This window comes from Coptis chinensis, chromosome 4 (assembly GCF_015680905.1).
Source record: "Coptis chinensis isolate HL-2020 chromosome 4, ASM1568090v1, whole genome shotgun sequence".
Classification (NCBI taxonomy): Eukaryota; Viridiplantae; Streptophyta; class Magnoliopsida; order Ranunculales; family Ranunculaceae; genus Coptis; species Coptis chinensis.
This window is the reverse complement of record NC_141459.1, coordinates 14923449-14951265: the sequence shown is the minus strand read 5'-3', so window position 1 is coordinate 14951265 and position 27817 is coordinate 14923449. Positions and strand designations below refer to the sequence as shown.

The window sequence follows — 27817 nt, the reverse complement described above, 5'->3', positions numbered from 1 at the left end:
AATCCTACTGATTCCTCCCTCTCATCCTCCATTTCCCCACAACTCAATGACACTTCTCGAATATCTTCAGATCGAGTATCGTCCGAATCAGACATGTCCCTTTTCCTTAGTGGTAACTAATCCTAGACAATAAAAGCTAAAACCGACCTACTAACCGAATGAAACAAGCAAGAACAAAATAAAAAATAAAATCAACAATGGCAGAAGCACTAACCTGAGGAGTTCTAGTTTCTGCGTTTCTAGAAACAAAACAAAAAGTGGCTTTTCAGATCTCCAAAAGTTTGTTTATACAACCTCCCCTCCAGTTCCCAATGTATTATGATTACAACCTAAGCCCTAGCCCGCACACGTCTACCTAAAACCTGTCTTTTCAAGATTCCAGAAAAAGCGGCTCACCAACTGCTAAGATTATCTCACGTGCCAACCACGTGCCTGCTATCACCCCACATCAGTTCGTCATACAACACGAGTCGACCTCCATAATACGGTGGGTATTTCCATTCACGCCAATCCGCTTCTTCACTAATGCTCAACACGCGCCACCGTTTTCTCTCAGCAGATCGCTTCAATGTACATCATGGCCTACTGAGAGGGGGCAGTGTGAGGGAGTGATATTCTCATTCAGGAATATCAAGCACGTGTCCAGCATAGCGGAAATACCACACTTACCCGAGCTGCATTCAGAGCGACCTACATCAACAGCTCATACCCCTGAGCTATGAGATCGCTCCAGAACAGATCGACTCGCACATCCTCACACAGAGCGTTCTAATCCGTGACACAGCATATCTTCGAGAAGCAATCATTGCCAAGGCCATACTTACACATGTTGTCTCTGCAAATTACGAACCACTGCAACCACTTACCATCATTACAGAATTTCTACCAACACCATTCCTATACTCCTTCTCAATCTCAACCATACATTTGTGTTTGTCAGTACACGTGTTGGTTAGATCTCTACGCTCACCAGCTATAAATACCCCCTACATGAACTACGCCAGACCTGATTCTTCTCTTCCCCCATAATCGAGAGATAGATACGTAGGCAGTTCGCTCAACCAACGAACTCAGTCTTTCCCATATTCAAATCCTTTCTCCTTCTAACCTTGTATGTAAGGTATAACTAAAATACACCTTTACAACGATGCATACTAGGGGTGGGCAATGGGCCGGGTCGGGCTAGCCCGGCCCTAAACATTTAAAGCCTTTAAGATATTAGGGCCGGGTTGGCCCAGCCTAAAGTCGGCATATAGGGTCGGTCGGGGCGGTCACAAGTCGAAACCTCAAGCCACGACCACGACCACAGCCCTCTTTAAAAAGGTTTTAGGGTCGGGCTTTAGGGCCAGGCCTATATATATATATATATTTTTTTTTTACTACATCAGTTTTAAAACTCATTTATATTACAAAAATGTACAATAATCTACAAACTCAAAGTCCAACCAATCTAGTAATAATCTTGTATAAGTCCAAAAATTTAAAATGCACATCCACAATCTAATGAACTGAAGTACATCGAGAGTTCGGAATTTGTTCTTCCTTGTACTCAAACCTCACTAAAATTACATTTAACATTGAAATACATAGACAAATAATTATATTATCATTTTAAAGGAAGAAGTAATATATATAAAGAATAAACATAATAGTTTTGGTTAAGGGCCATGGAAGTTGTTAAACTATTTGTAATATCATAAATTATTTCTATAATAGATTCAAACAAATATAATATTACCTTTCTTCTAATTTAAAAGTGATTCAAGCTTTGTATATGGAAATGAAAATATTGGCTTTTGAACAAGTGATGGAGAAAGGTTTGAGATTACAAATGTCATTTTTTTGACAAAGGTTGTTTTTTGGTTTCTATGTTACAAATGTCTGCTATGTATTTTGCTTTAATGGTGTGGAAGGAAATCTTTAGTTTTAGACTTGGCTTGGATGTGAATAAAAATATAATTTATAAGAAATAAGTGAGAAAAGAAATTGAGAATAATAAGTTATGGACTTTGACTTGATGATCAAAGGAATAAAGTCTTATTTTTATTAGGCTAGTGCTCATTGTTCTTCATGGTCGCTAAGTTGACAAGTTTTGTTATATAAAACAAGTTATTGGAAGTACCTTTGGGTGTAAGTGATAAATTACAAAGGACAATGTTATTTTAATTGAAAATATTTAACAAAGAGTTGGACAATTATGGTATGTGTATTTATAGTGAAAGTATGAAACAGGGCCGGTTAGGGCTTAGTTAGGGCTTGGTTAGGGTCGGGCCTATGTTTTAGAATCTTAGCCCTAGCCCTGCCCTAGAAGGCATTAGGGCCGGCCCGGCCCGGCCCTAAACTCTGTGAGGGCTTTATAGGGCTTAGGGTCGGGTCGGTCAGGGCCGGGTTAGGGTCGTTAGGGCCAAATTCCCACCCCTAATGCATACACAAGGGCCAAAAAAATTGATAAATAAGACAATACTTGCGGTTGCAACTTGTCATTACATGACGATGAACTTGGTAATCAAAATTCAAAACTAGAAACAACTCCAAACAGTTTTCCCTAACAATAGTTTAACCGAAAATACCTGTGGTAATTTCTTTTGCTTAAACTAATCTCTCCACAAGAGCCTTCAGGCGAAACTAAGTGCAACCAACAGTTCAGAGCTGTTCTAACCCATTCAGTTCCTATACTACTCTTATTGTTATGCCCCTTCAGTGGAAGTGTGTGTAATGTAGGGGTGGGAATTTGGCCCTAACGACCCTAACCCGGCCCTGACCGACCCGACCCTAAGCCCTATAAAGCCCTCACAGAGTTTAGGGGTAGGCCGGGCCTACCCTAATGCCTTCTAGGCGGCTTAGCTAGGCTAAGATTCTAAAACATAGGCCCGACCCTAACCAAGCCCTAACCACCCTCATTTCATACTTTCACTATAAATACACATACCATAATTGTCCAACTCTTTGTTAAATATTTTCAATTAAAATAACATTGTTGTCTTTGTAATTTATCACTTACACCCAAGGGTACTTCCAATAACTTGTTTTATATAACAAAAACTTGTCAACTTAGCGTACCATGAAGAACAATGAGCACTAGCCTAATAAAAATAAGACTTTATTCCTTTGATCATCAAGTCAAAGTCCATAACTTATTATTCTCAATTTCTTTTCTCACTTATTTCTTATAAATTATATTTTTATTCACATCCAAACCAAGTCTAAAACTAAAGATTTCCTTCCACACCATTAAAGCAAAATACATAGCAGACATTTGTAACATAGAAACCAAAAAACAACCTTTGTCAGAAAAATGACATTTGTAATCTCAAACCTTTCTCCATCACTTGTTCAAAAGCCAATATTTTCATTTCCATATACAAAGCTTGAATCACTTTTAAATTAGAAGAAAGGTAATATTATATTTGTTTGAATCTATTATAGAAATAATTTATGATATTACAAATAGTTTAACAACTTCCATGACCCTTAACCAAAACTATTATGTTTATTCTTTATATATATTACTTCTTCCTTTAAAATGATAATATAATTATTTGTCTATGTATTTCAATGTTAAATGTAATTTTAGTGAGGTTTGAGTACAAGGAAGAACAAAATTCGAACTTTTCGATGTACTTGAGTTCATTAGATTGTGGATAATGCATTTTAAATTTTTGGACTTATACAAGATTATTACTAGATTGGTTGGACTTTGAGTTTGTAGATTATTATACATTTTGTAATATAAATGAGTTTTAAACCGATGTAAAAATATATATATATATATATATATATATATATATATATATATATATATATATATATATATATATATATATATATATATATATAGGCCCTCGACCCTAAAGCCCGACCCTAAAGCCTTTAAAGAGGGCTAGGGTCAGGGTCAGGGCTTGAGGTTTCGACTTGTGACCCAGCCCGACCCGACCCTATGCTGACTTTAGGGCCGGGCCGACCCGGCCCTAATATCTTAAGGGCTTTAAATGTTTAGGGCCGGGCTAGCCCGACCCGGCCCATTGCCCACCCCTAGTGTAATGGTCTTTGGATGAGATTATTTGCGTACTTCTGTCGTAGAATCAGAAATAGGGCTGGAAATGGAGCGGGTCGGGTCGGGTCGGATTCACTCAAAATTCTTTACCATATTAGGATCCATTCGGATTCGGATCAGATTTCGGATATCCATATCCATTAAAAAACAACAAAAAAATACACTATTTTAATGATTTTCATATATAAATGTACGATATAAATTAATTTTTTAAGCATCAAAATATGAATCTTATTAAAATGGTTTGGATTCGAATCGGATTCTAGTCACAAACATAGAAACTATATCCGGTAAAATGGATTCGAGTTGAAACCCGTACCAGTTCCAGCCCTAATCAGAAACTTACTTGCATAAAGTAGAAAGGAAGTGGAGCGGAGTATCTAACTATAAGAAGCATTCACGATCGACCACGACCACTATATAGTTATGCATTACCACACAAGGGCAATTTATGTAAGCTAGGGAGTCTAATGGCTGTCGGGCCGTTCGATGGTTGACATTACACGGAATCCGAGATCTTCCCATGAACATAATTCACAACTACAGAAACTCAAATATGCAACCTTATTCAAAAGAAACATTTTATCACAAAGATCAATAAGAATTGAAGTATTAGCATTTATCACAAACATTTTTTTCTTTTCTTGAGAAGAGAAGTCTTCATCATGGTTGTGATGAATGTTTACCAAGATCAGTTACACCAATGTTCTAGGAAAGCAAAGATTTACAATTTACTGGAAGGCTCAAAACCTTCTTTTCCCAGCTCACCATCCAAGTATCCCCAAGTAGAAATCCTCTCTGCTGCCAATTTTGCCTGCAAAGAAATGATAAAAACCCTCAAAAATATGCATAGAAAGATTAGATGCCGATTTATACTGTAAAAAATATATGAAAACTAAAACAACTTGTAAAATTTAAACACATGAATTTTAATTTTACTTGCCTCCTTTTCCCAATCTGTGCGCAATGTGACTATTACTAGGATGATGGTCTGTAGACCAACTCCAGAGATTATTCCACCCCATAATCCCTTCGTAGAAAAATAATCAATAAACATTTAGATTAAAATTAAACTTGACTAATATTTTCTGAAGCAGAAAAATTGATAAACAACATGAAAAATTAGAGTAGTCGCCATGACTTTGCCAAAAGATTCACTGTTGTTACTAATAACTATGATCTACAACTCTAACACAAAATTACATCTTTCAGCTTACCGGAAGACCAAGATTAAATTTATATCCCAGAAGAGCGCCAATGGGGAATCCTAAAAGATAATAGCATGCAACATTTATGTAGGCAACAAGATTTTGCCAACCAGCTCCAATGGCCACACCTGCGCATTCAAGAATGAAGCACTTGATGAACTTGGATAAAACTTGTAAGCCGCTATAATTCTTAAAAATGAAATCTCCAGTTTGAGAATGTCCATGCTAAGACACATGTAACTTGGGCATTTGTCATACTGTTTGTAATCTCAAATTTCGTAGGTACGCATGCAAAACCAAAGGAAAAAAAAAAGTAATCTACAATAAAGGCATCTCCAATGGGGGGTGTAAAATTACACCTCCACATAGGCGCCACTTAAGTGCCATTAGGATTTTACTACTCAAATTGTAAATTATTATAGAGCCCATAAATATCCACTCTCTATTGTTCCTAATGGAAAAGTGTAAAAAAGTTCAATTTTAAACTTGGACGTCACTTCAGTGGGACGTCACTTGACGTCCGAGTTTAAAAATTTTAAATTGTGACTTTAGAAATAAACAGGGACGACACTCCAAGTGACGTCCGAATTTGTTTTTACTCAGACGTCTGTTCCAGTGTCGTCCGGGCTTTTTATTAGCTGATAGCGAGAGGGGGAATTCTCCACCCTCTCTATCAACTAATACTCTATTACCTATGGTATAACACTCCCATTGGAAAGAGTTTTTTGACATTTAGGGTGTAAAATTTCCACTCTATACGGATTACACCACCATTGGAGATGCCCTAACTGACACTTTATAAAGAGTCCCACAAATTCGTCCATAAACCATACCGTAGTTGAATTGAAAGTTGAAACTATTGCTCCATCACATAGGCATCTAGTATGAAGTTCACACAAGCATTGACATACCGTAATGAACTAGAGCAAAACCCTGGAAATGGTAAATATAGCCTATAGGAACAGGGACATTTAGCATGGACGGAAATCCTAATAGCCTGAATAGGTGGATATAACAAACACAGTTTTAAGAGTTTATCAAATTTAAATATATATTTGGAAACATGAAGAACCAGATTGACACTCTTAATATCAAGCGGTGGTATTTTGCCAATTGTCATCTCTTATAGACTATGTTCAATTTGAGCATCACAATACTGGAATACCCTACTTCAGGTGCCACTCAGCCATTAATTACGTTCGAGTGTTTAATTGGGGCAGACGCGCAGGTGTATATGTCTGTATATATGTCGAATGAGTCTTACACCAATGTCACTTTATGAATAGCAAACATCAATGGATTTCATCTTTGCAATGACAACCATATTAATGGACCTAGACCAAATAATAAGGGGCGCGGAAAGATAAGCCCCAAGAATACTATAAAGGTTGTTGGTGATTATTTCTAAAATTTCGTTATGGCTTTGAAAATTTTCTATGATGTACCTGATAGAACAGGCTGTATGCTGCAGAGGAAGACTGAAGTGCATAGAAAGAGCGCAACTCTACTGACTTCAGCCATAACCAACTTGTTCTCTGTAAACACTGCTGGAAAATCTTTCCTAGTCGCAAATATGATGATTACAAATACAGCTTGAATGATTACTGACATTGTCGTCATAACCCAAACTGAGAATCTTACAGCTCTTGGATTCCCTGCTCCAAGCTCATTTGAGACTCTTACACTGTCAAACAGGATACAAAGAAAATCTGTTAGTCAGTGATATAGAAAGAACAAAAAGAAAATAAATGAAGTAGTACGTGTAGTATAACTGTGTCATGACTCATGACAAGTATAATGATCTCGATTCCGTTTTTTGTGTTCATAGGTGGATGTCCTACACTGCTAAGTATTTAAAAGAGCAACATAAAGAGTTCAGTGAAATGATTTGGTAATTTCTGGGGGGTGTGCACCTGACGGCTGCCATGAAACCGAGCGGAATCATATATATCCATCCTTCCAAATTCATGCTGCCAGCCACAAAAGATGAAAATGATTCAATAATGGTTAACGGTATCATTCTATTTACTACAAAGGCATGTAATAAAACAGATCACCGTGTTTTGACGAACTTAATTAGTTTGAAGACCAATTTCAAGTGAAGTAAACTAAGAAAAAAAAAATGCTATGTTGGTTAACAAATAATGTGTCGGTACTAGGTACTTCTGAAATTTTTGATACATTGTTTGAAAGACATGCACAGAAGAAAACAATGCGGAAATTCATATTAGTAATACAGATCAAATAGTTTGTTTACAGACCAAATTGAAGCAGCATCAACAGTGATTTCCGGGTTTTTTAGAAGTCCCGCCAACAGAATGAGCACCATCACGTACCAATACTCCAAGCTGCAAGATATTAACTATGTCATTAACTCATTATTATTATTGTAAAAGGCTAGTGGCGAGAGTGCGAGACTGCAAGGGAGAGTGAAAAGTAAAAATGTAAAAGTGAATGGTAAACATAAGCCATTGAATTGGACATTATTACAATCCAAGTTGTTTTCCACGAGTCCTGTAATCGTATTATTGCACCGCTAGATCTGTGCCGAGATACACAACACACAGATGTGTCGAGGTCTGTATTTCGAGACAAATGTGCGCATTTTGAGACGATCCAATAACACGGTTACAGAAATTCATCTTTGTATCCGGTTATAGAGGAACCCGACTCATTTTCCTCAATCGGGTAGAGTACAACGTAAGTTGTATGTTGTGTCGCTATAACCTAGTTGAAGGGGAAAATGATTACGGCATTGGACCCATTATGACCACTGGAGTATTTAGGATCGCAATCTCTGCTCAGTACTAAACTAAAAGGACAATGGCGACAAAAATTGGAAAAGTCTCTCCAACGACTGCCTGACTGGGCCTGTAGTCACCCTCATGGCCTCGTGCAATTGTGTAAAAGACTAAAGGAATTCCCATCCGACAATTGGGCTTTCGCCTTTGGTGAGCCGTGAACCTATGAGAAGGCTATTCTGGGCTGTTGTAAGTTTATCAGAAAACCCGTGCAATAAGTAAGGCCTAAAAGGGAGTGACACTAGAGAAGTACGAGACTTTTATTTTGGCAACGGAGGGAAGCAAGGGACCTGCTTTAAATCCCGAAGCAAATCAATTTGAAATCTGTAACAGTAACAAAAAGAAGATGGACGCATAATAATTTGGTATGTGTGCGGGAGAGAGAACAAACCATAGCATGACAGCTGAAGCACAAGAAAGTCCAACAAATCCAGACAAATCAGTAAAAGCCAACCAAGAAAATCCAGACCATGTATCTTTACAAGCTCCAGATAATATATATATCAACTGAGCAAGCACCATTACCCACCAAGAGAAGTTAAGTGTAATAGCTGCTCCTACCAACCCCATTTCAAGTTTTATAATGAATACCCAGCTCAAAATCCCATGCAGCACAAGTGCTGCAACTGAGATCCATGCCATCACCATGACCTTACTTTGAGCTTGAAGGAATTTTTGTATAGGAAAGTTCAATGCATAAGCAAACAACTGAGGTATCATCCATATAGAAAACTTTCCTGCCAAATCAGCAATCTCTGGACTTTGTCCTAATAATCTTAAGATTTGCCCAGCAAAGACATAAACAAGAGACAACAGCACACCAGCTGAGAAGAGAATGATCCATGATCTCTGCATGTATATTCCCATCATGTCTAGTTTCCCTGCACCATATGCTTGTCCACAAAGTGTCTCCAATGCACTCCCCATGCCCAACTGCACATTTAAAATTTTAAACATCAGATCATTGGAACTTGGAAGACCATTTTGCTCACTGTTATAAGGCCCAACCCATGATTCATGGGATCATTTTCCTTGAAATGGTTGAAACTTTGTGAACAAAAACTTCGGAAGGTTGATATCATTGGCTTAATCATAAAAAGGTGACCTTGCTTCATTTATCCTAAATTCCTAACTAGTATTAGTGGTACGTGATTCTCAAACAAAACCAGTTTTAGGTGGGGCCCTCAACAGAAAATTTTAAAAAACAAACAAACAAACTGCATAATGGTACGGTTTATGGATGGGTCAGGAGAGATAAAATAGGGTAAAAAACTAAAAATGAATAGAAACGATTTTGTTTCTACAGCGATTCTAGAGTGCGCTGGATGCACCGGTGTGCTAGATTCTAGAGCCTTGATTCAAGACTTTGTTATGCAGTACACACGCACCTTTTGCTGATAGGAGAGCCCAGATTATTTACTCCACGTACAGTCTGCGCACTCTAGATTTTGTCTTGTTTCATTTGAGTGGGGCGCGAAAAAAAAAGGAAAACAGAACGTTATTAGTATGGAGCATTTGGTTTGCTCGCCCACTCCTTAATATATATATATTAAGTAGCACGTGCCTATGACACAATTAGTTTGCGCAAAAAGCTTTTTTGCCCCTAAAATATATCAATTATTAGAATGATATAAACACAATTCTATTGTAATTTAAGATGCAAAATATGGGCAAAATTGTCCAAATAACTTGTACTGATGGAGAAAACTCACAAAGAAGTTGACCCACGTCATTAATAAAGTAAATTTCATCTTTATAATATATTACCTTTTAGCTCCTAAAATATAATAACTATTACAATACTATTTAACCGATTCTCTTGTAATTTAAGAAATGGAATAGGGGTAAAACTGTCTAATAGGTTGTTAGGGCTGACAGCCAATCAATTTGGCTAGCTCGCCCACGCTGTGTTAAAAGAGAGTAGAGATTAGGGCAGGGAACGGGTCGGGTTCGGGTCGGATATGGCTATATCCGAATTCGAACCCGAATAGTTTGACAATATCCGAATCTGAATAAAACCGAAATCTTATATCTAAATCCGACCGAACTCGAACCGAACCTGACCAATCCGATCGGATAACACTAAAAATGTAAAAAAAAGCCTAAAAAATATATCCGAACCCCAAACCCAAATCCGAACCCGAATAAATAAATGGATATGAAAAACGACCCGATTCAGATTCGGGTCAGATTTAGGTCTCGACCCGATTCCCTGCCGTAGTAGAGATAGAACTAAGTAGTAGACATAGAATATATTTTTAGACTAAAACCAGCCCAAAGCTGGCAGACTGGCACCATAGATTTGGTGGACTCTACTAATCCCAATCCATCCCAAAGATAGGCTCAAAGCCTCAAACCAACCTAAACCAATTAGAGTGGTTAAGGCTGTCAATTTGATTGGCCGATAGAGATTGCAGGCACTAAGGCACTTCACGTGGTTATGCATTCTGCAAGTTCGTTAGTTTCAAATGCTTTGATTACAAAGAGAAAGTGATAAAAGGACACGGTCTTTTGTTGAATGATGTCTTTTTACTTTTGTTCTACAAGTATGCAAACCATATATGGTGCACATTGGTTTTCTTTTTTTCTAAAGTCTTAAAACCCGTAATTCGTTAACATGATTTTTTTAGATTCTAATTGTAATTGGTAATTGTATTGGAAATAATTATATAATTTAAGTGATATTAGGGAGGTTTTTCTAAATTTTTAATAAATAGATAATTTGTTCTAATATTAGCAGGGAAATTGGGAATAATTATATAATTTAAGTGATATTATGGAGGCTTTTCTAAATTATTAATAAATAGAGGGTTTGTTCTAATTTTTGTGAGGGAGGTGTTTCAAAATTGAGCAACTATGGGGATTACAAATTGCCTACTCCACAGTAGAGAGGGGGTCCTAAATACCCGGCTATCATATAGTGTAGAGAAGAGGCTCACTTGTAATTGAGTCCGAATTTGTGGGCAAGTCGCATTTTTATTGGTCAAATCTATTTTCGGGCAATTTAACAGCTTTTTTAGACAGTAAAACAGTATTTTCGGACAGCCACTCCACCAATTAAAAACTCAAATCTTGTAGATAGCAAACACTTGCCGGTCCACAAACTAATTCTGCTTGTAATTAGTTGTGCAATTATTACTAGTATTGCGCTGTACAACTCTTTACATAAATTATTTACTGGGATAATTTCCCAAATAGGCCCTCAATAATGTCAATTATATTGTTCCCAATTCGAACAATGTTAGCACTTTATTAGTGCAAAAAGTTGTCATAACCCCCACTAGTTACTGATAAATGGTGTTGTGTCGCTACCTGGGGCCTAATTGTGAACAATTGACATTATTAAGCAGAAAGAAAGTATCTATAACCGTGATCCAAGTCATCCAAGAAATAAAGGTTCCTCACTCCCAAGTCCCAACTTCCCAAGCCGCAAATCGAAGCTATGAACAATATATATATATATATATATATATATATATATATATATATAAAGGTTCCTCACTCCCAACTTCCCAAGCCGCAAATCGAAGCTATGAACAAAATATATATATATATATATATATAATAATAAAGGTTCCTCACTCCCAACTTCCCAAGCCGCAAATCGAAGCTATGAACAAAATATATATATAGCTTCATACAGCGCCCTTTACTGTCCGATATGATACAAGAGTAATAATAATATCGACCCTCTCAAAGAATAATATCCAGGCTCTATGGCACCCATTTTCACCGATATGGTTCTCAATCGCGCTCACTAAAACCCCGCCTCATCAGTTTAACTCGTTCACCAGTATCAATATGTAATGTTTTTTAAAAAAAAATAGTATATATGGGCGAAATGAGCGTCCGTGATGACACGAGTATCACTTAACCAAAAAAATGATACCAATATCAGACAAGTGAGTGCAATTACATTCACCAATACAAGCTACTAAACTTTTTTTTTTTTTTTTTTTTTTATCAGAAGCTACTAAACTTATATTAACCACATTTCCATTAAAAATAAGTATAAGCTTAACAAAAATTATCCGATCCTGAACGCACCGTACCTCTCAGCCTCTCCACTGTATACACCAGCTTAAGTGAATTTAAAGGGGGGAAAATCCCCTTAAAGGAGAAAAGTTTTGTTAAATAGATGGTATAATAACTTGGAAGAACTGATCGATAAAAAAGGCCCGGTGTTTCAGAAAAGTACGCTTATGCCAAGTGATCTGTGAGTCTGTGATACTATGACTAAATGGAACAATACAGTCATACAGAGATCAGAACTAAACGAAGAAATGCATGCTAATGGATCAAAAAATGTCGAAAAGGTAGTGGCGAATCATACCATAATTCCAAAACCAATACCAGCAACAAAAAGATTTTCCATTCCAAATGCAGCAAGTTCATAAGTACCGACATGACCCAATAAGGTCTGAGTCACAGTAGCCAAAGAATACTGGCAAATTGATGTTAGAATTGCTGGACCTGCTATGTACCATATTAACTTTGTTTCAGCCCACAAATCTTTTGCAAAAGATTGTGATGAACTTATAAGCTTCTCTTCTTCGTTGACATTTTCACTCTTCTTTGTTAGCAAAGGAGCTGATGGAGAAGAGTAATAAGTAGTGTCCATACCTAACTTGAACTAATGAAGTTTCAACTTTCAACACTCTTGGCAAAGAAAAGGAGACTGAGATACACTGTTTATATAGACTATAGAGTACTACGTACAAGAAAGTTAGATGATATTTCTAGAATTTATTTAATGTTTTTAAGGTAAATAGAAAAAAGATGAAATTCTAATTTTGATTGATTGTGACTTGTGTGATGGTTCTTGACTCGATAAGAAGCAAGAAAATTGCCATATGTACCACTAACTGCGTGCCAAAAAAAAGGGTCCCATACATGATACACCAAAAAAAATTCTTCACATGAAAGTGCTGAAACATCCTCTGACATTTATACCAACCTCTTATGAAATGTGTTTTTATCTAATGAGCCTAATTAATGCACTTGAATTGGAATTTGGCATTTAAATTTGTTCCTTTTCATTTGGCACACAAGTGACAAGTGCCCTCTTTTTCTTTTCTTTTTTGCTGCGTAAGTGTTCTCACTAATTGGCCGGTGACAGAAAATGTTATGGAAGAAATAGGTAGAAAACAACTAACAGAAATGTGCATGTTTTAAATTTTGCAATAATTGTAAATTTGCGGGTGTCTGGAGACCACGTTAAATAGCGTAGTGACCAATTTTGCGGTAGAGAAATTAGGGGTGGAGCTTGTTCACATCATATCACAATCACAATGGAACTTTTGGAAACCTATCCAACCGACGGACCCTATACCGGCTATATAAATGTTTTTGCACAAGGTAGCCAGAATCTCTGTCGACTAATATAAAACCTTTAATTTCAAAGTCTTCTTTAACGTCACAATTAGGAGAACGTACTAAGCTTAGTCAAAGGAGTAAACGTGTCTTGATTGGGTTCAATCAGAGGCGGATCTAGAATCGCCACTCAAGGGGGATGCTATAACTAATATGCACTACAATTTTTTTTTTAGATGAATTATATACTATTATAACTAGTATCCCCTCCTCCTCTTGCCTGTACGGCTGTGCCTACCTGCCATATACAATTATTAATAAATACAATTATTAAGAAATGTGTGGTTTAATATATTGCATATCCAAGTCCTAAAGCAGCAACTTTAGCTTTTTGTGAAATACTACTAGCACTTGAAGTAGTTTGATTTTGAATCTTCCCACAAGCTTGAACAAAATGTGTTGGACCAGCAAGGTACCCAAGTCTCCAACCAGTCATTACAAACGCCTTCGAAAACCCATTAACAGTCAATGTTCTCTCCCACATTCCAGGCAAAGAAGCAAAAATCTAATATGAGTAGTTGGTGCATAAACGATATCTTCATAAATCTCATTTGATAACACTAATAGCCTAAGATGTTTCGCGACTATTTTAGCAACCTCCTCCATAACCTTTCTAGGATAAACAGATCCAGTTGGATTCGAATGCGAGCATAGAATAAGTACCCTCGACTTCTCATTAAGTTTTGATTCTAAGACTTTAGGATCCAACAAAAAGTTATTATTCAAAGATGTTTCTACAATCACCGGATTTGCATAAGGCATTCTAGCCATTTCAGGATAACTAACATAAAACAGACCAAAAATTATAACATCATCACCCGACGAACAAACATCAAACAATCCTTGAAGTACACTTTGTTTAGCACCATTACTAACTAAAATCTGATCAGGTGTATAACTAATACCATTTTCTTATTCAAGTTTATGACATATTGCTTTACGTAACTCAAAAGTACTAGCATAAGGAGTATATCTTGTATGCCCTTCACGTATCGCATTAATTCCCGCTTCAGCAATCACTAATGGGGTATCGAAATCGGGTTCTTCAGCTGCTAAATGGATAACAGGTACACCAGCTTGAACTAGTGCAGTAGCTTATCAGTTATCGTTACGGTTCTCGACGGTTTAACAGAATTCACTCTAGGACTCAAAATAGTGTTCATACTATTTTATTTTTATTTTTTATTTTTTGGAAGTTTGGGGGCTGTAGCCCCGGTCAGCCAACCTGTAGATCCGCCCGTGGGTTCAATGAAGCTTATATATTGAAAACCTAACTTATAAAGTAGGCAATGAAGCTTTTTAAAATCTATTTTGTATTTTTTTCATCGGATTTTACAATCCAAGTTATATAAAGCTAACAATATCATTGAAAATAGAAGAATATATATGTTAGTCAAAATTCTCAATGATTGTATATTTGTATGTTCAATGTGACATTTATTTAGGTGAATGTAAATGCGATGAAAAATATTATACCAGGCTCATTTCTCATTGAGTTTGTTGTTAGCGATTTGATATTATGTTTCCCTTTGAGAGATTCGTTCATATTGCAAAGGTCTAAAATCCAAATTCTCACTCGATATTGCTGGCTAAACAGTTTAAGAAGACGTGTTTAATTATAAGTTCTAGAAAGTGAGTCTTCTAGAGGATTTGCGCTCCAAGTTTGCTTTAAGTCATTAAGTCTTCAAGTTTGCTTTAAGTCATTAAGTCTTCAAGTTTGGAGAGGGTGCGGTGTGCACGGTGAAACAAAGGTCAAGGTCATAAGAATGGAATTGTTTCCCAGCTGCCGAGAATAAAAAACAGAAAGTAACCTACTAGCCATGTGCTATTTGAGTATTTTATTTTCTTTACTTTTTGTGCTACTTTTTGTGTTTAGTACTTGAGTGTGCCTTCTCTTTTTGGAGAAAGTATCACAGTAACACATCCGAATATCTGATGACTGTATTTGATTATCGAAAAAAAGAAGAGAAAAGAGAAAATCTGATGATTGTATGTTGACATATACTCCTGAAACAATTTAATTTACTGGGAATATACGAATGCGCGTACGTTGAAATACAGCAGGTCTTGATCGAAATAGTCTCATAATGAAGTACGTATAAGTACTATGAAGATAGGCATAAAAACATTTTTCACTGACAGGATGATATGCTCAATGGATCATGAGAATCGGGCCCTCAATTTTCACTTTTATGTTTCTATGTTTTCATTGCAATAATAATCTACGTACTCACACCATAAATTTCTTCCTAGTTCACTAAAGAACTAGGGTGTTCATAGGTCGGTTTCGGTTCGGTTTTTATTAGTTTCGGATTCGATTATATTTTTAACGATTTCTATTGGATTTAGTTTTTTTGGTTATTTTTTTATATTTAGAAAAACCAAAACCATATCTATTAATTAAGTTGGTTTTGGTTTAGATTTCGGTTCTTTCTCGAATTATACATTATTATTACTAAAATTATGTTTTTAATTATGTAACTGATATAAAAGTTGGTTTTTAGTGCAATAATAACACTTATAATGGTCCTAAATTCAATAATCTTTGAAAGTTTACTAAAATAACTTTAAATATATACATCTCATAAATTATACGTATACGTATATTAATTTATATTTCAAACCAAACACATGTATATTATACTATACGTACATGCATACATCATATATAAATATATATCGCACACTAAATTGTTAGCATTGCACATTTGCACGCATTCATTAGCATATATATACATGTATACATGTGTAATATATTAAGCACGTACACTTATATAAATATTATCATGTACATGTTTATTAGTTAATATATGCAATGTATTAATTAATTTATAGTATACGTGTGTGTGTAGTCGTTAACATTATTATTAATAGTTATAATGCACATGTTCAATGTAATGTTATAAAACATGCATTTAATAACATACATTCACTATTATATTATCCCTATATATTTAGTAGACTTTTATACCTAAAAAAACAAAACAAACTATACATTATAATGTTTGAGTTTGCATTTATTTAGTGTAATATAATACTAAACTTTATATATCAAAATCATAATAATACGTTCGGGTATCCACCAGTTTTTAACTATTCAATATTCAATTTTAATGGGTTCAGTTCTTTATCGGTTACTGCTATAAACGATTTCAGTTCTGATTGGGTTTCGGTAATCTGATACCATGCACAGTTGCACACCCTACTCACTTTAAAATTTAGATTAGAATAAGAAAAAAAAAAAAAAAAAACACACACACACACACACACACACACACACACACACACACATATTTAACAGTATGCATGGACAACATGATCGAAAAAACCATAAAAACCCAATAAAAAAAAAATGGACAATAATATTGAATAGTGAATAATCTGATCTATCAAAAATCAAATTACAAAAGTGAAAATACAAGATAGACGTACACACTTTAGTGGAGAATCTATTATTTTGGTAGCTAAGAGCATCATCAACGTGCTGCTATATCCCATTTCTAATGTGACAGATAGAAATTTATTTGACAATTTCGTTCACCAACACGCTGCCAAACACCTGTTTCTATCCCAGCAATTGTCAAATTCTCGATCAAAATACTCATAAATTTAGCAGCCACTTGCACGGGTCAAGTTTTGCCGTCCATAATTTTTTTATTTTTTTTAATTAAAAAATTAAAACAGCTCGATTTTGTGTTGTGGGACCCAAAATGTTGGACGGGACAAGTTTTTCTGTCTAGAACTTTTTCAAATTTTGATTAATAAAAAAATAAAATTAAAAATTAAAACAACTATATTTTTTTGGGCCCAACGGATATATGGACGGGACAAATTTTGCGGTTAAAAAAAAAAAAAAAAAAAAAAAATTGGAAGGGACAAGTTTTGCGGTCCGATATAGAAACCAACAATTTTACAAAAATGCATTAGTTGTTTTAATAATAAACATGTCACAATTGTTTTTAACAATGCGTTGATGATGCTAATAATCATCCACTTATTTCTTTCAAAAGTAAGTTAGGCAATTAGGTATAAATAAAGAACTAGCTTTCGAACCCGTCCTACGAACGGGTGCCGTTATATTAAATTATTGTAAAAAATATTAGCAACTATGCATAGCTATGAGATATGAAAATTATATTAATCAGTCGTTCAAATTTCTTGCACCACTCTCTATAAAAATGAAGCATCAAACCTTGATAAAACTCATCGACTTCTTTTTGTCGTTAGGTTTAATAATAGAAGTTTGATTAAAATTTTGTGAGAATGTCTAATGTGACGAAGATAATATTGAAACTACTTGAATAGCATGACATTCTTAATCATAATAAAAAAAATTATGATAAACACTACTTAAAATGAAAAATTATATTTGTTGAGACATTTATTCTCTCTACATATAATACAAACATGTTTTAGGGTTATTAGTTCAATGCATTTGCATTAAGTTTATGATTTTTCATTAATTATTCTTTGAGGTTAGTTCAATGTCCTCATTTATATTTATATATAATTAAAGATATATAACTAAGATATAATTAATCATTTATATTTTCAAAGAATAATTAATTGAAGCATCAAAAAAATATTATAACTAACCTCAAACAACATTTATATTTATCTTTAGATATATATTATAACTATACCCTCATAGAAACTAGAGTTTCACATAATCTCCAATTTTTTCAGCTATATTTTCACATAATACATTTATATTTCCAGCTATATTTTTTTGTCTCTTCAATTAATTATTCTTTGAGGTTAGTTCAAAATTGGAAATATAAACGCTTTCTCAATTGAAGAGGATAGAGCTATAATATATATATATATATATATATATATATGTTTATGTTTAATTGGACACAAATTGCAGCCTTTAAGATTCTTCCCACGTGGTAAAAGTATAGGAAATATATACTGGTCTGAACTTCGAAGAAAAAGGTTTGGTAGTTTTGCATGGAAAAGAAAGAAAACTTTACCAGTTTACTGTGCTACCGTAAAGTTCACAAAGGAGCCCGGATCTTAAAGTTAGGTACATACGAACTCCGTGATATATACACCCAAATGAGGCAACCAACATGAGTACAGAGTATTCGGTGTGAGTAGAGTATAGAACTATAGAGTATCACTGCACCCTACACACTCCACAATTACATGAAAAAAAACACAGAAAAACAGCACATGTAACTTAAACTATAATTTGTTCCATTTATTGGATGAAAAGCGACCTGTTAAAGTCTATTAGTAGTCTGTTACACTCCCATGGTTGGTACTGTGTTAGACTGATAGCAAATCAGGTCAATGTTATGTATTCTAAAACAAAGAGAAAAAAAAAACTGTTTCTTTCTTGGAATCAAAGTCATATGTACGTTCGTTACTTCAATTCATTTAGGCCGAGGAATTTTTGGGCTTTAAAACATGGCACGTCTACCACAAGTTAACCACAAATTAAACAAAAAGCCATGGGAAGTTGTTCATAGAGTATTTTGGTGGAATGAGATCTAGCAATGGGAATCTTTTTAGAACTCGCAACAAGCCGCAAGTCTTTCAATTCAAGCACCAACAAATGAGCAGCCTTTTTCCATCTCCTTAAACCTCTCATTTATACCTGGATGAAATTGAGTTTCGTTCTAAAATTGGGTATAACATATAAAAGAACAAAAACAGGTCTATTCATGCTAGAAACTGTACGTATTGCCCTGCCGGCTTTAATGTTAAAAGTGCAACGTTCTTTTCATGAGTTTTATTGCCGTTCTGTATTTTCCTCCATAAAAATATGATACCGGCCATTTATCTATATAAAAATATCGAAAATGACTGTTGTAACAATCGTGACCTAGTGCATTATCGGTAAATTGACAGAAACTAGACAGTGTCCCATCCGACGGCGATTGTGTTTTCATTGAACATATACGTGTATGTTGAAACTCCTATAGGATCGAGAGGAGCGAAGAAGGAACTAGCACGGAAGAAGCATCTTATGTTTTCGGTTACACTTATACCTCTATTATAGATTCAATTTTCGTGTAAAATCGACTAAAAAATGTCCCAAATCCTATTTGCACTTCACTTACTCCCTGAGTAATACTTGTTCCTTAATGATAATCATGATTGAGAATTTTTTACTAGAGATCGTTAAGAGTATTGGCTTGGAGTTCTTTATTGGTTAAAGATCATACTGAAAGTTAAAACATTTAATTTCTTGTAATTCTGGCTTAGACTATATTTGTAAAAGACAAACACCGAACAGACTAGACACCGACATAATCAAGATCAGACAAACTAGATTATGCATGGTGGAACGGACTAGACACCGACATAATCAAGATCAGACAAACTAGATTATGCAAAAAATCCTCAAGAAATTAAGACATAATCAAGATCAGACAAACTAGATTATGCATGGTGAAAAATCCTCAAGAAATTAAAATAAGTAATACACCTATACAAGTTCCGTATTTGATATAATTATCAAATGAGTAGAGTAAACGTTCTGCTCAGGGCTATACAGACAAAAAGTCATTTGGTTGGTTTCTATCTATTTTCATTCCTCGTCTCTCCTCTTCGTTTTTCTCCCTCTCTCTCTCCACACCCTCTCTGCTCATGCCCCCACTGCATAGTAGTATACTAGTAGTACTGTAAATAGAACTGCGATCAATAAATAGGCAAATAATAAGAAAATATTGATCTCTCTAAATTTAGAGAGCACCAAATAACCACCTTACGATAAGTTTTGGTTTGTATCTCGAGAAGAACACTGTGACACAGACAAAACCAAATCAAAACAAATTTAATATAGAGAATTGAAATAACTTCTAAACCCCTCATCTTCTTCTACTGATTTAAACATCTTTCACAAAGGAAAATTCTAACGAAGACTTGAACAGATGGGTCTTGATTATATTTTTCTCTAACACAATAGTAGCAAATAATTCATACTTAGTTGAAGAATTGAAGAGATGTAGAAAATTATAATTTTATTTTGTTTTATAGTATTTTTGTCTTTATTTTTTATTGTTGAACACTTGAACCTACTCATGAAATATTTTCCTTTTATTCAATACAATACAAATGGATTTTGTGATGTTTTTGTTGATGAATTCTTTCTCTTTTTACATTAATTTTCATTAAAATTCATTACAGAAAAAGAAAAGAACACAGATGAAGAAATTGATTTGTGTTAAAAAGAGCAAAAGCGATTAAAGGGTCATTTTGGTATTTATGTCATCTACTTCGGTGCTTGTAAGTTGCCAACCACCGCCTGGAGTTTCCAAATCAAACACAAGCAATTTTTATTCATGTTATCGGATGAAATCAGCTCTCATCTGACGTCTGATGAAATAGATCTCTCCTTTCCATAGAGAGATCAATCTCTCCTCATTAGGACTTTTTTTTTTAATTAATATCGAAAAAACAAATTGATTATCGAAAAAAAAAGAATATTATATTAATTCAACGCGGTAGACCGGGCAATGAAAAAGTATTGAGGAGTACGTACGTCTTTAATCCAACTTTTTCTTATATTAAAGTACTCCAAATTTGAAGAGAGCAAAATCAAGTAGTCCAACTTTTTCTTGTATTAAATGTGTTTTTAAATTCAAGTTGGTTACCATTCCATTACTTCTAACAATTCTTTTATAAGTAGACAATCACTTACAGAAAAACCATAGTTTGAGTTTCATTCTTAGTTCAATTCAAACTTCAAGCCATGGATAATAAAAACTCTTCTTCAGCTCCTTTGTTAACAAAGAAGAGTGATAATGCTAAGGAAGAAGAGACATCTCTTAAAGCAGACATATGGTCTGAGATCAAATTGATTTGGTTTATTGCTGGTCCAGCAATTCTAACTTCTTTATTTCAATACTCACTTGCTACTGTAACTCAGACCATGGTTGGTCATATTGGCACTTTAGAACTCGCTGCATTCGGAATGCAAAATCTTTTCATCGCTGGAATTGGCTTTGGTGTCATGGTATGCCTTCCTGATCACAAATTGCCTCTCTGTATATTTCTCCGTTCTTTCTTATATTATGAGTGATGAAATGACATATATATATTTAAAAAAACAAAAGAAGTACTCGTTTTTTAGCTTGTTTGATGGTGTTTTCTATGATCTTGTGTAGTTGGGCATGGGAAGTGCATTGGAAACATTATGTGGACAAGCTTATGGTGCAGGGAGGTTAAACATGATGGGTATCTACATGCAAAGATCATGGATCATTCTTATATTTACTGGTTTAGTCTTGACAGTTGTTTACATTTTTGCATCACCAATCCTCAAATTACTAGGACAAAGTGCAGAGATTTCAGAGTTGGCAGGAAAGTTTGCTATATGGATGATTCCACAATTATTTGCTTACGCTTTGAACTTTCCAATACAAAAGTTTCTTCAAGCTCAAAGTAAGGTTATGGTGATGGCATGGATATCATTGGCTTCATTAGTATTCCATGTGTTTTTGAGCTGGGTGTTCATTCAAAAACTTGAAATGGGATTGGCTGGAGCTGCTATTACACTTAACTTCTCTTGGTGGTTGTTGGTGCTTGCTCAATTGACTTATATTTTATCTGGAGCCTGCAAAGAAGCTTGGTCTGGATTCTCTTGGTTGGCTTTTGCTGAATTACCTGGATTTATTGGTCTTTCTTGTGCTTCAGCTGTCATGCTATGGTTAGTACTCTTATCATCCTCTCACAAACACAATTAATTAGATACCAAAATTGTTGAAGTAATAATAACACAACCCTGACTAGCATCAACTTGAGTTTGCAACCTATATGTAGGCTGTCCAATGTTTTCCTGGCATTCCATGATTCAAACTGAGATCAAATTGTGCATGAACCAAATATTTTGTTTCTTGCCGTTTGAGGAGAAGTATCAGGTAATCTGGAGTTCTGGACAAGATTTTTTCTGTTTTGGAGTTGATGATCTCCTACACAATGTCACCATCACTAATGCTTTTTTATTTGTTTGTCGTGTACAAATAAATGAAGTGGAAAGCATTACATCTCACCAAAATTATTGGACTCTAGAAGATCACCTTATCGTGGTCCAATCTCCAATCAGTCCACATCTAGAGTCTCGAAGAGTCGCTGTTAATTCACTTAATTGAGATCAATCTTTCAACGGGGCCCGGGGTATTATCTCTCAAATTTTCAGCTACAGTTACACTCTTAAAATTTAAAACTATGGGTAAACTATTCTTCTTATTAAAACTCGTCCACATGTGTTTCACATATCGTCATCTAGAGTCTTAAAAGTGTTTCATGTGTTAGTGACTTAGTGTTACGTTCCTTAGATCGGGGTCTCCCATGAAAGGTCGTCATGCCTTGAGCATAATTCCGCTCGGCCAGACTATGCCTCAATTGAGTTTACCTCTTAATTTAAGACCATGAATCGTGGCTTAGATGAACCGGCCCTACGCACTGTAGTTATTCAACTTGAAAATTCTGTGCGGTCGATACTCGTCGATAGTACCGGGAAAACATATCCTTTTGTAAACCTATAAAGGGGTGGATCCACATGACATGATATCTACAATTCCCAATTTCCCATTATCTTACTTTCTGTAATACTGTTCAGCAACAGTGCACCTTTTTATTTTTCAATTCTTTCCTTTGGCGTTTTTTCTCCTAGTACTTTATTCCTATGGCCACTTCTTCGATCTGTAATGTCCTAACTTAATTTTTATACTATATTACTTCCCTTTATATTAGGCTTGGTCTTGTACGTTCTTTGATCCTTTCAAAGTGTGCTTAAATGATCAAATCAACGCACACGCAAAAGATCTCTTGACACAATCGTGCGAATTTAATTACCACGAGAGACTTGGCAGTGTTGGTTATTGCATTCTTTGGTTAACTTGAACATTTGAATGCAACCAGAAACACACCTATATCAAATATATATTCATCTCTCAAGTAAAAGTGTACGACCAAATTTCTATTTAATTTGGGTTTATGTAACTACTGTCTCTTTTTTCGTGACCATTTCAATGTTTTTTTTTTGCTAAAAGAGTAATTTTATATTAAACGAAAAATAGAGTTTACAAGAAAAAAGAAGTTTACAAGTTGTCGATGAAGTGTGTGTCCATGATTATAGGATCATGTCTTGACTACTCAAGGAACCTCGGATTTCTCGCATTAGGGTCTTCAAGTTACATGGGTTCTATGGTGTAGTAGTTAGCATCCTGGACTTTAAATCCAGCGACCTGTGTTCCTTCCTCATGTCCCATTTCAGTTTCAACTATTTTATGTTTACATAAAAAAATATAAATGTTTTGCGTATCTTCTGTATCCTCATCCTTCAAAGGAAATCATACGCATTGTTCTTGACTAGATGTATACACTGTAGAACTTTTTTTTGCTGGGTAAATTTAATTATATTAAAGAAAACTAAAATACAAAAAGTGTTAAGGGAGGCAACATGATGCACTCTCTAAAATCAATCTCAATCTAACAACTATTACTTCCATTTAGTACGATGGAATAAAATATATTTCACTTAAATCTATATATATATACACAGAGGAACTAGTTGTACCGACAATATAGTTTACATCAACCTCTAAATTTAAAAGCATAAGTTTGAGTTTAAATCTAAATCCACTTGCATAGTTGTATATAGCTTTTGGCTCTACGTAAACCTGACTTGCATTTGTCAGTTATTTAATAGAACAGATAAAGAAAATAGGGGGAAAATAAGTCAATGTACTACCCCCATCCAACTCTACCAGTTCCCACTTTCCACCATGGGGGACCACACTCGCAATGGAGCTAGCAATATTTGTGCAATTTGAAGTTTTGAACCTCGTGAAACTCGTCTATTAGTTGTTATCTCCTACAGTCATTCCAAAATTCTATGTTTTATCTTAATTTAAATTAGTAAGCTTATGATATTAAATTTTCTGTAATCATTAATCAATATATATATTCGCAAGAGGGGGGACCTATTGAGCATAGTACAAATCTATAGTGTCATACTATTGATGTTTATTTATTAGGAACTATTGAGCATAGTACAAATCTATAGTGTCATACTGTCATCTCATGTAACGACTTCATTAATTAATTATAATAAATTTTTGTACGAAACAAAACCACAAAACCACGTGCACCCAAGCTTCCATGCCAATTGCCATGCATCCCTGAATCCTGCTTCTTCTTAGTCAAAGATAGCTGCGTTTTTTCACAAAAAATTTATATGAATCATTTAGATAGGACGCGAGACTACAGGGCAATATGAAAGAGTGTTTTCATGAAGTTGCATTCTGTGAACCTACACGATTTTGGTTTTTGTGATTATGAATGCAATTTTTTCCCAACTCTGGACCAAAATGCTCGAGATTCCAGCACTTAGAAAAATAGTGGAAGATGTTGCTGAGGGGGGGCATTTTGTCTTTCACCTTACAACAATTGTCTACTAGTAGATTCCAATAATTGAGGCCTAGCCGCCAAGGTCTCAATCCTAAGACATTGATGGGGTTATTGCCAAAAGTATTAGTCAACATATATCAAATAAAATGAGCAGCTAAGCAATCTGATCTTCCACTGAGATGCTGCCACCCAGCAATGACAAGAGTGTAAACGAGATTTGTAAAAATAAATGCTCTGTAAATGTAGTTAACTTGTGCTTTAATTTCATTTTCAATTTGTATTTTTTACAGCTTGGAGTATTGGTGTGTAATGGTGTTGATTATATTTGCTGGACTTTTTGATCACCCACAAATAACAGTAGATGCTACCTCTATCTGGTGAGCCCAATTCCAATCCTAGTTTCTTTCGTTAACCTAACCCTGTCTTTACTTTGGCATAAATTATGAATGTGATAAATTATTTCATTGGCTCTTGGATGTGATAAAATCCTACTTAACAATATTATGTTTTTTGGATTGTTGGCAGCATGAGCGTCGAAAGTTGGTTATTTATGATTCCGCTCGGTTTCACTGCTGCCATCAGGTGCGTTGTAGGCTTTTTTAGTATTGCCAAATACAACTTTAAGTTTACTTCTGCCAAAGTGGCGAAGTGCCAATAGTGGTATTAAGAAAAATAAAAAATTTATATACGTACAGAACTTACATGCCTTTGCCTAATAAAAGTGCTGTGTTTAAATAGTGTGAGAGTGTCAAATGAGCTAGGAAGAGGGAATCCAAAAAAGGCGAGGTTTTCAGTCTGGGTAATGGTGATGATGGCAGTGGTCATACAAACTATATTTGCTGTCATGATATTCGCAACGAAAAAAGATTTCCCATCAATCTTCACAGAAGATGAGTGGGTTATGAATAAAGTTACCAAAATTGCTCCCTTTCTGTGCGTATCAATCTTTCTCTCAAGTGTGCAACCAGTTCTATCAGGTTAGTATATTGCATTGTTGTGCATATATGTTTTTCTTGGGACAATTTGAAAGTTCTTGCTGAAATGTTGAACTTGTACAATGAAATTAGTAGACCTCAAGTATTAAACATGACTTAATTTGCAGGTGTGGCCATTGGCGCTGGTTGGCAAGCTATTGTCGCCTATGTAAATATTGGGTGCTATTACCTCGTGGGATTGGCAACTGGTGCTATTTTGGGCTTCAAATTCCATCTTGGCCTGGAGGTTAGTGAAACAGACTGATAACTGTCTTTTAAAAAAATGTCCGGTGTTTTGAAAGCTCCCTCAGGACATTGAGCCTCCTTAGGTCTTCGCGGTAGGATCAATGAGACGTATGGCGATGGAGGCATAGGACTACACTCAGTCTCTGGAGGGTACTTAATATGAAAAGCACGAGGACTAACACTATTTTCTGTTTTCTGTTTGAAGGGACTCTGGGGTGGGGTACTCCTTGGAATCGCTCTACAAACAATCATCCTTATTATAATCACTTTGCGTACCGACTGGGAAAAAGAGGCAAGTGTTAATAGATGTTCATGCATTTCTACTTTGCACTTGTATAACAATTTTGTTCCAAAAATATTTGTTACTTTTTGGTGCTTATTGAAATATTGACCGTTTTAATTTAGACATTACTAAAGGGGTCTAGAACTGTTCTGCAGGTATCACTGGCAAAAGAGAGAGTGGCTGCTTGGGGAAGCTCGGATGCTGAATCTACTTTTGATTCCAATGTGTTCCAAGACGTTCAAAAATAAAAGATTTGAAGTATGTTCTGCCATTTTGGACTTAGGAGGTTTAATGAGGTTCGTGAAGAAATCCAACTGTTTAGAACACCCTAAACTGTTAAATAGCCCACTTTCTGAATGTTGAATGCTAGTAAGGATTTTGTATTCATCTCTGAAGAGTGTTTAATTTCAGATTTGTACAAGAAAATGCAGAAAGTGGAGTTTATTTCGACAAATATGAATGAGTTCCTCATCCATATTTAAATGATGTGCCTATCCTTACTAATGCTTGACATAATAGAATAGAGTGATGGACAAGGAGCAACTCTCATGATAACAAAGTATATTGGTGTACCACTGAAAATTCAAACAGAAGTATTAGTTTTCTGATCCATAAGCACCGATGAACCTAGCTTCCGAATTTCTGTCTTTGCCTCTGGACTACATTTTCGTTTAGAGAAAATAGGGTTAACTAGTATTACCCCTACTAGATGAGCTAATTAGGATTTGCCCCACTAGATGGGAAATTAGGGTCTCCTCCCTAAACACACGGTCAACTCGATTTGACTATTAACTTTCAAGTCAAACAATTGAAAATGACACAAATGCTCCCACTTAATTAAAATTGAATATTTTCTTTTTGAAAATAATGAGGGCATTAATGTCATTTTTAGTTGTTTGACTTGAAAGTTAATGGTCAAACCCAGTTGGCTCTTCCTAATTTTCCATCTAGGAGGGGATCCTAATTGGCTCATGGGGGGGGGTGTAACACTAGTTCACCCTAGGAACCGAGAGTGAGAGGTGGTGCAAACTCCTTCCTCTTTCCCCATCCTAAAAAGCATAGTGATGCTCTCAATTTTCACCCTGTTTCACGTCGAGGATAAGTACTTTAAAACTCACTCTCTCATAACACTAAGAATTATCATCATAGCAGCTGTATTTTTCGCACTGTTTGTACCAAACCTCCCTTCTATTACTAGAATAACAGAAAAATAAGACCATTGTGATTCGTTGGTTTCGCTTGACATAACTCAATTTATTGGTTGAAGTTAAAACCGATTTGAGTTATAATTGAGGATTCGTCTTTTCCTTGTATGGATGAGTCCAGCAGCCTGCTCATATTGCCAGATCAATACATACTGTGACTGATTATGCAATTACCAATATATGTAGAGGATTTACAAAGAGAAGGTCATCTCCAACCAACAAGTCCACAACCTCTCCCATCTCCAACCAACAAGTCCACAACCTCTCCCACCCTATTATGAGTTAGAACTCAGGGGTCATGCACTC

The 27817-nt window shown here is 35.3% G+C and overlaps 2 protein-coding genes and 1 pseudogene across 2 annotated transcripts; 1 reads left to right on the top strand and 2 right to left on the bottom strand.

Moving 5' to 3' along the window:
• Positions 1 to 4618: 4618 nt before the first annotated feature.
• Positions 4619 to 12742, bottom strand: LOC147502104 (protein DETOXIFICATION 33-like). Its single transcript, XM_086607060.1, has 8 exons — positions 12397 to 12742; positions 8455 to 8996; positions 7524 to 7610; positions 7176 to 7232; positions 6708 to 6946; positions 5272 to 5390; positions 4998 to 5084; positions 4619 to 4868 (listed from the first exon to the last, which is right to left on the bottom strand). Exons 1-8 carry the CDS (start codon positions 12682 to 12684, stop codon positions 4779 to 4781), a joined length of 1509 nt encoding a protein of 502 aa, XP_086463186.1. The 5' UTR covers positions 12685 to 12742; the 3' UTR covers positions 4619 to 4778.
• A 980-nt stretch (positions 12743 to 13722) lies between these two features.
• On the bottom strand, positions 13723 to 14599 carry LOC147502103 (bifunctional aspartate aminotransferase and glutamate/aspartate-prephenate aminotransferase pseudogene; annotated as a pseudogene).
• Positions 14600 to 20834: 6235 nt separating this feature from the next.
• LOC147502102 (protein DETOXIFICATION 33-like) lies at positions 20835 to 26789 on the top strand. Its single transcript, XM_086607058.1, has 8 exons — positions 20835 to 21405; positions 21557 to 22098; positions 25094 to 25180; positions 25329 to 25385; positions 25542 to 25780; positions 25906 to 26024; positions 26229 to 26315; positions 26462 to 26789. Exons 1-8 carry the CDS (start codon positions 21142 to 21144, stop codon positions 26552 to 26554), a joined length of 1488 nt encoding a protein of 495 aa, XP_086463184.1. The 5' UTR covers positions 20835 to 21141; the 3' UTR covers positions 26555 to 26789.
• Positions 26790 to 27817: the final 1028 nt, after the last annotated feature.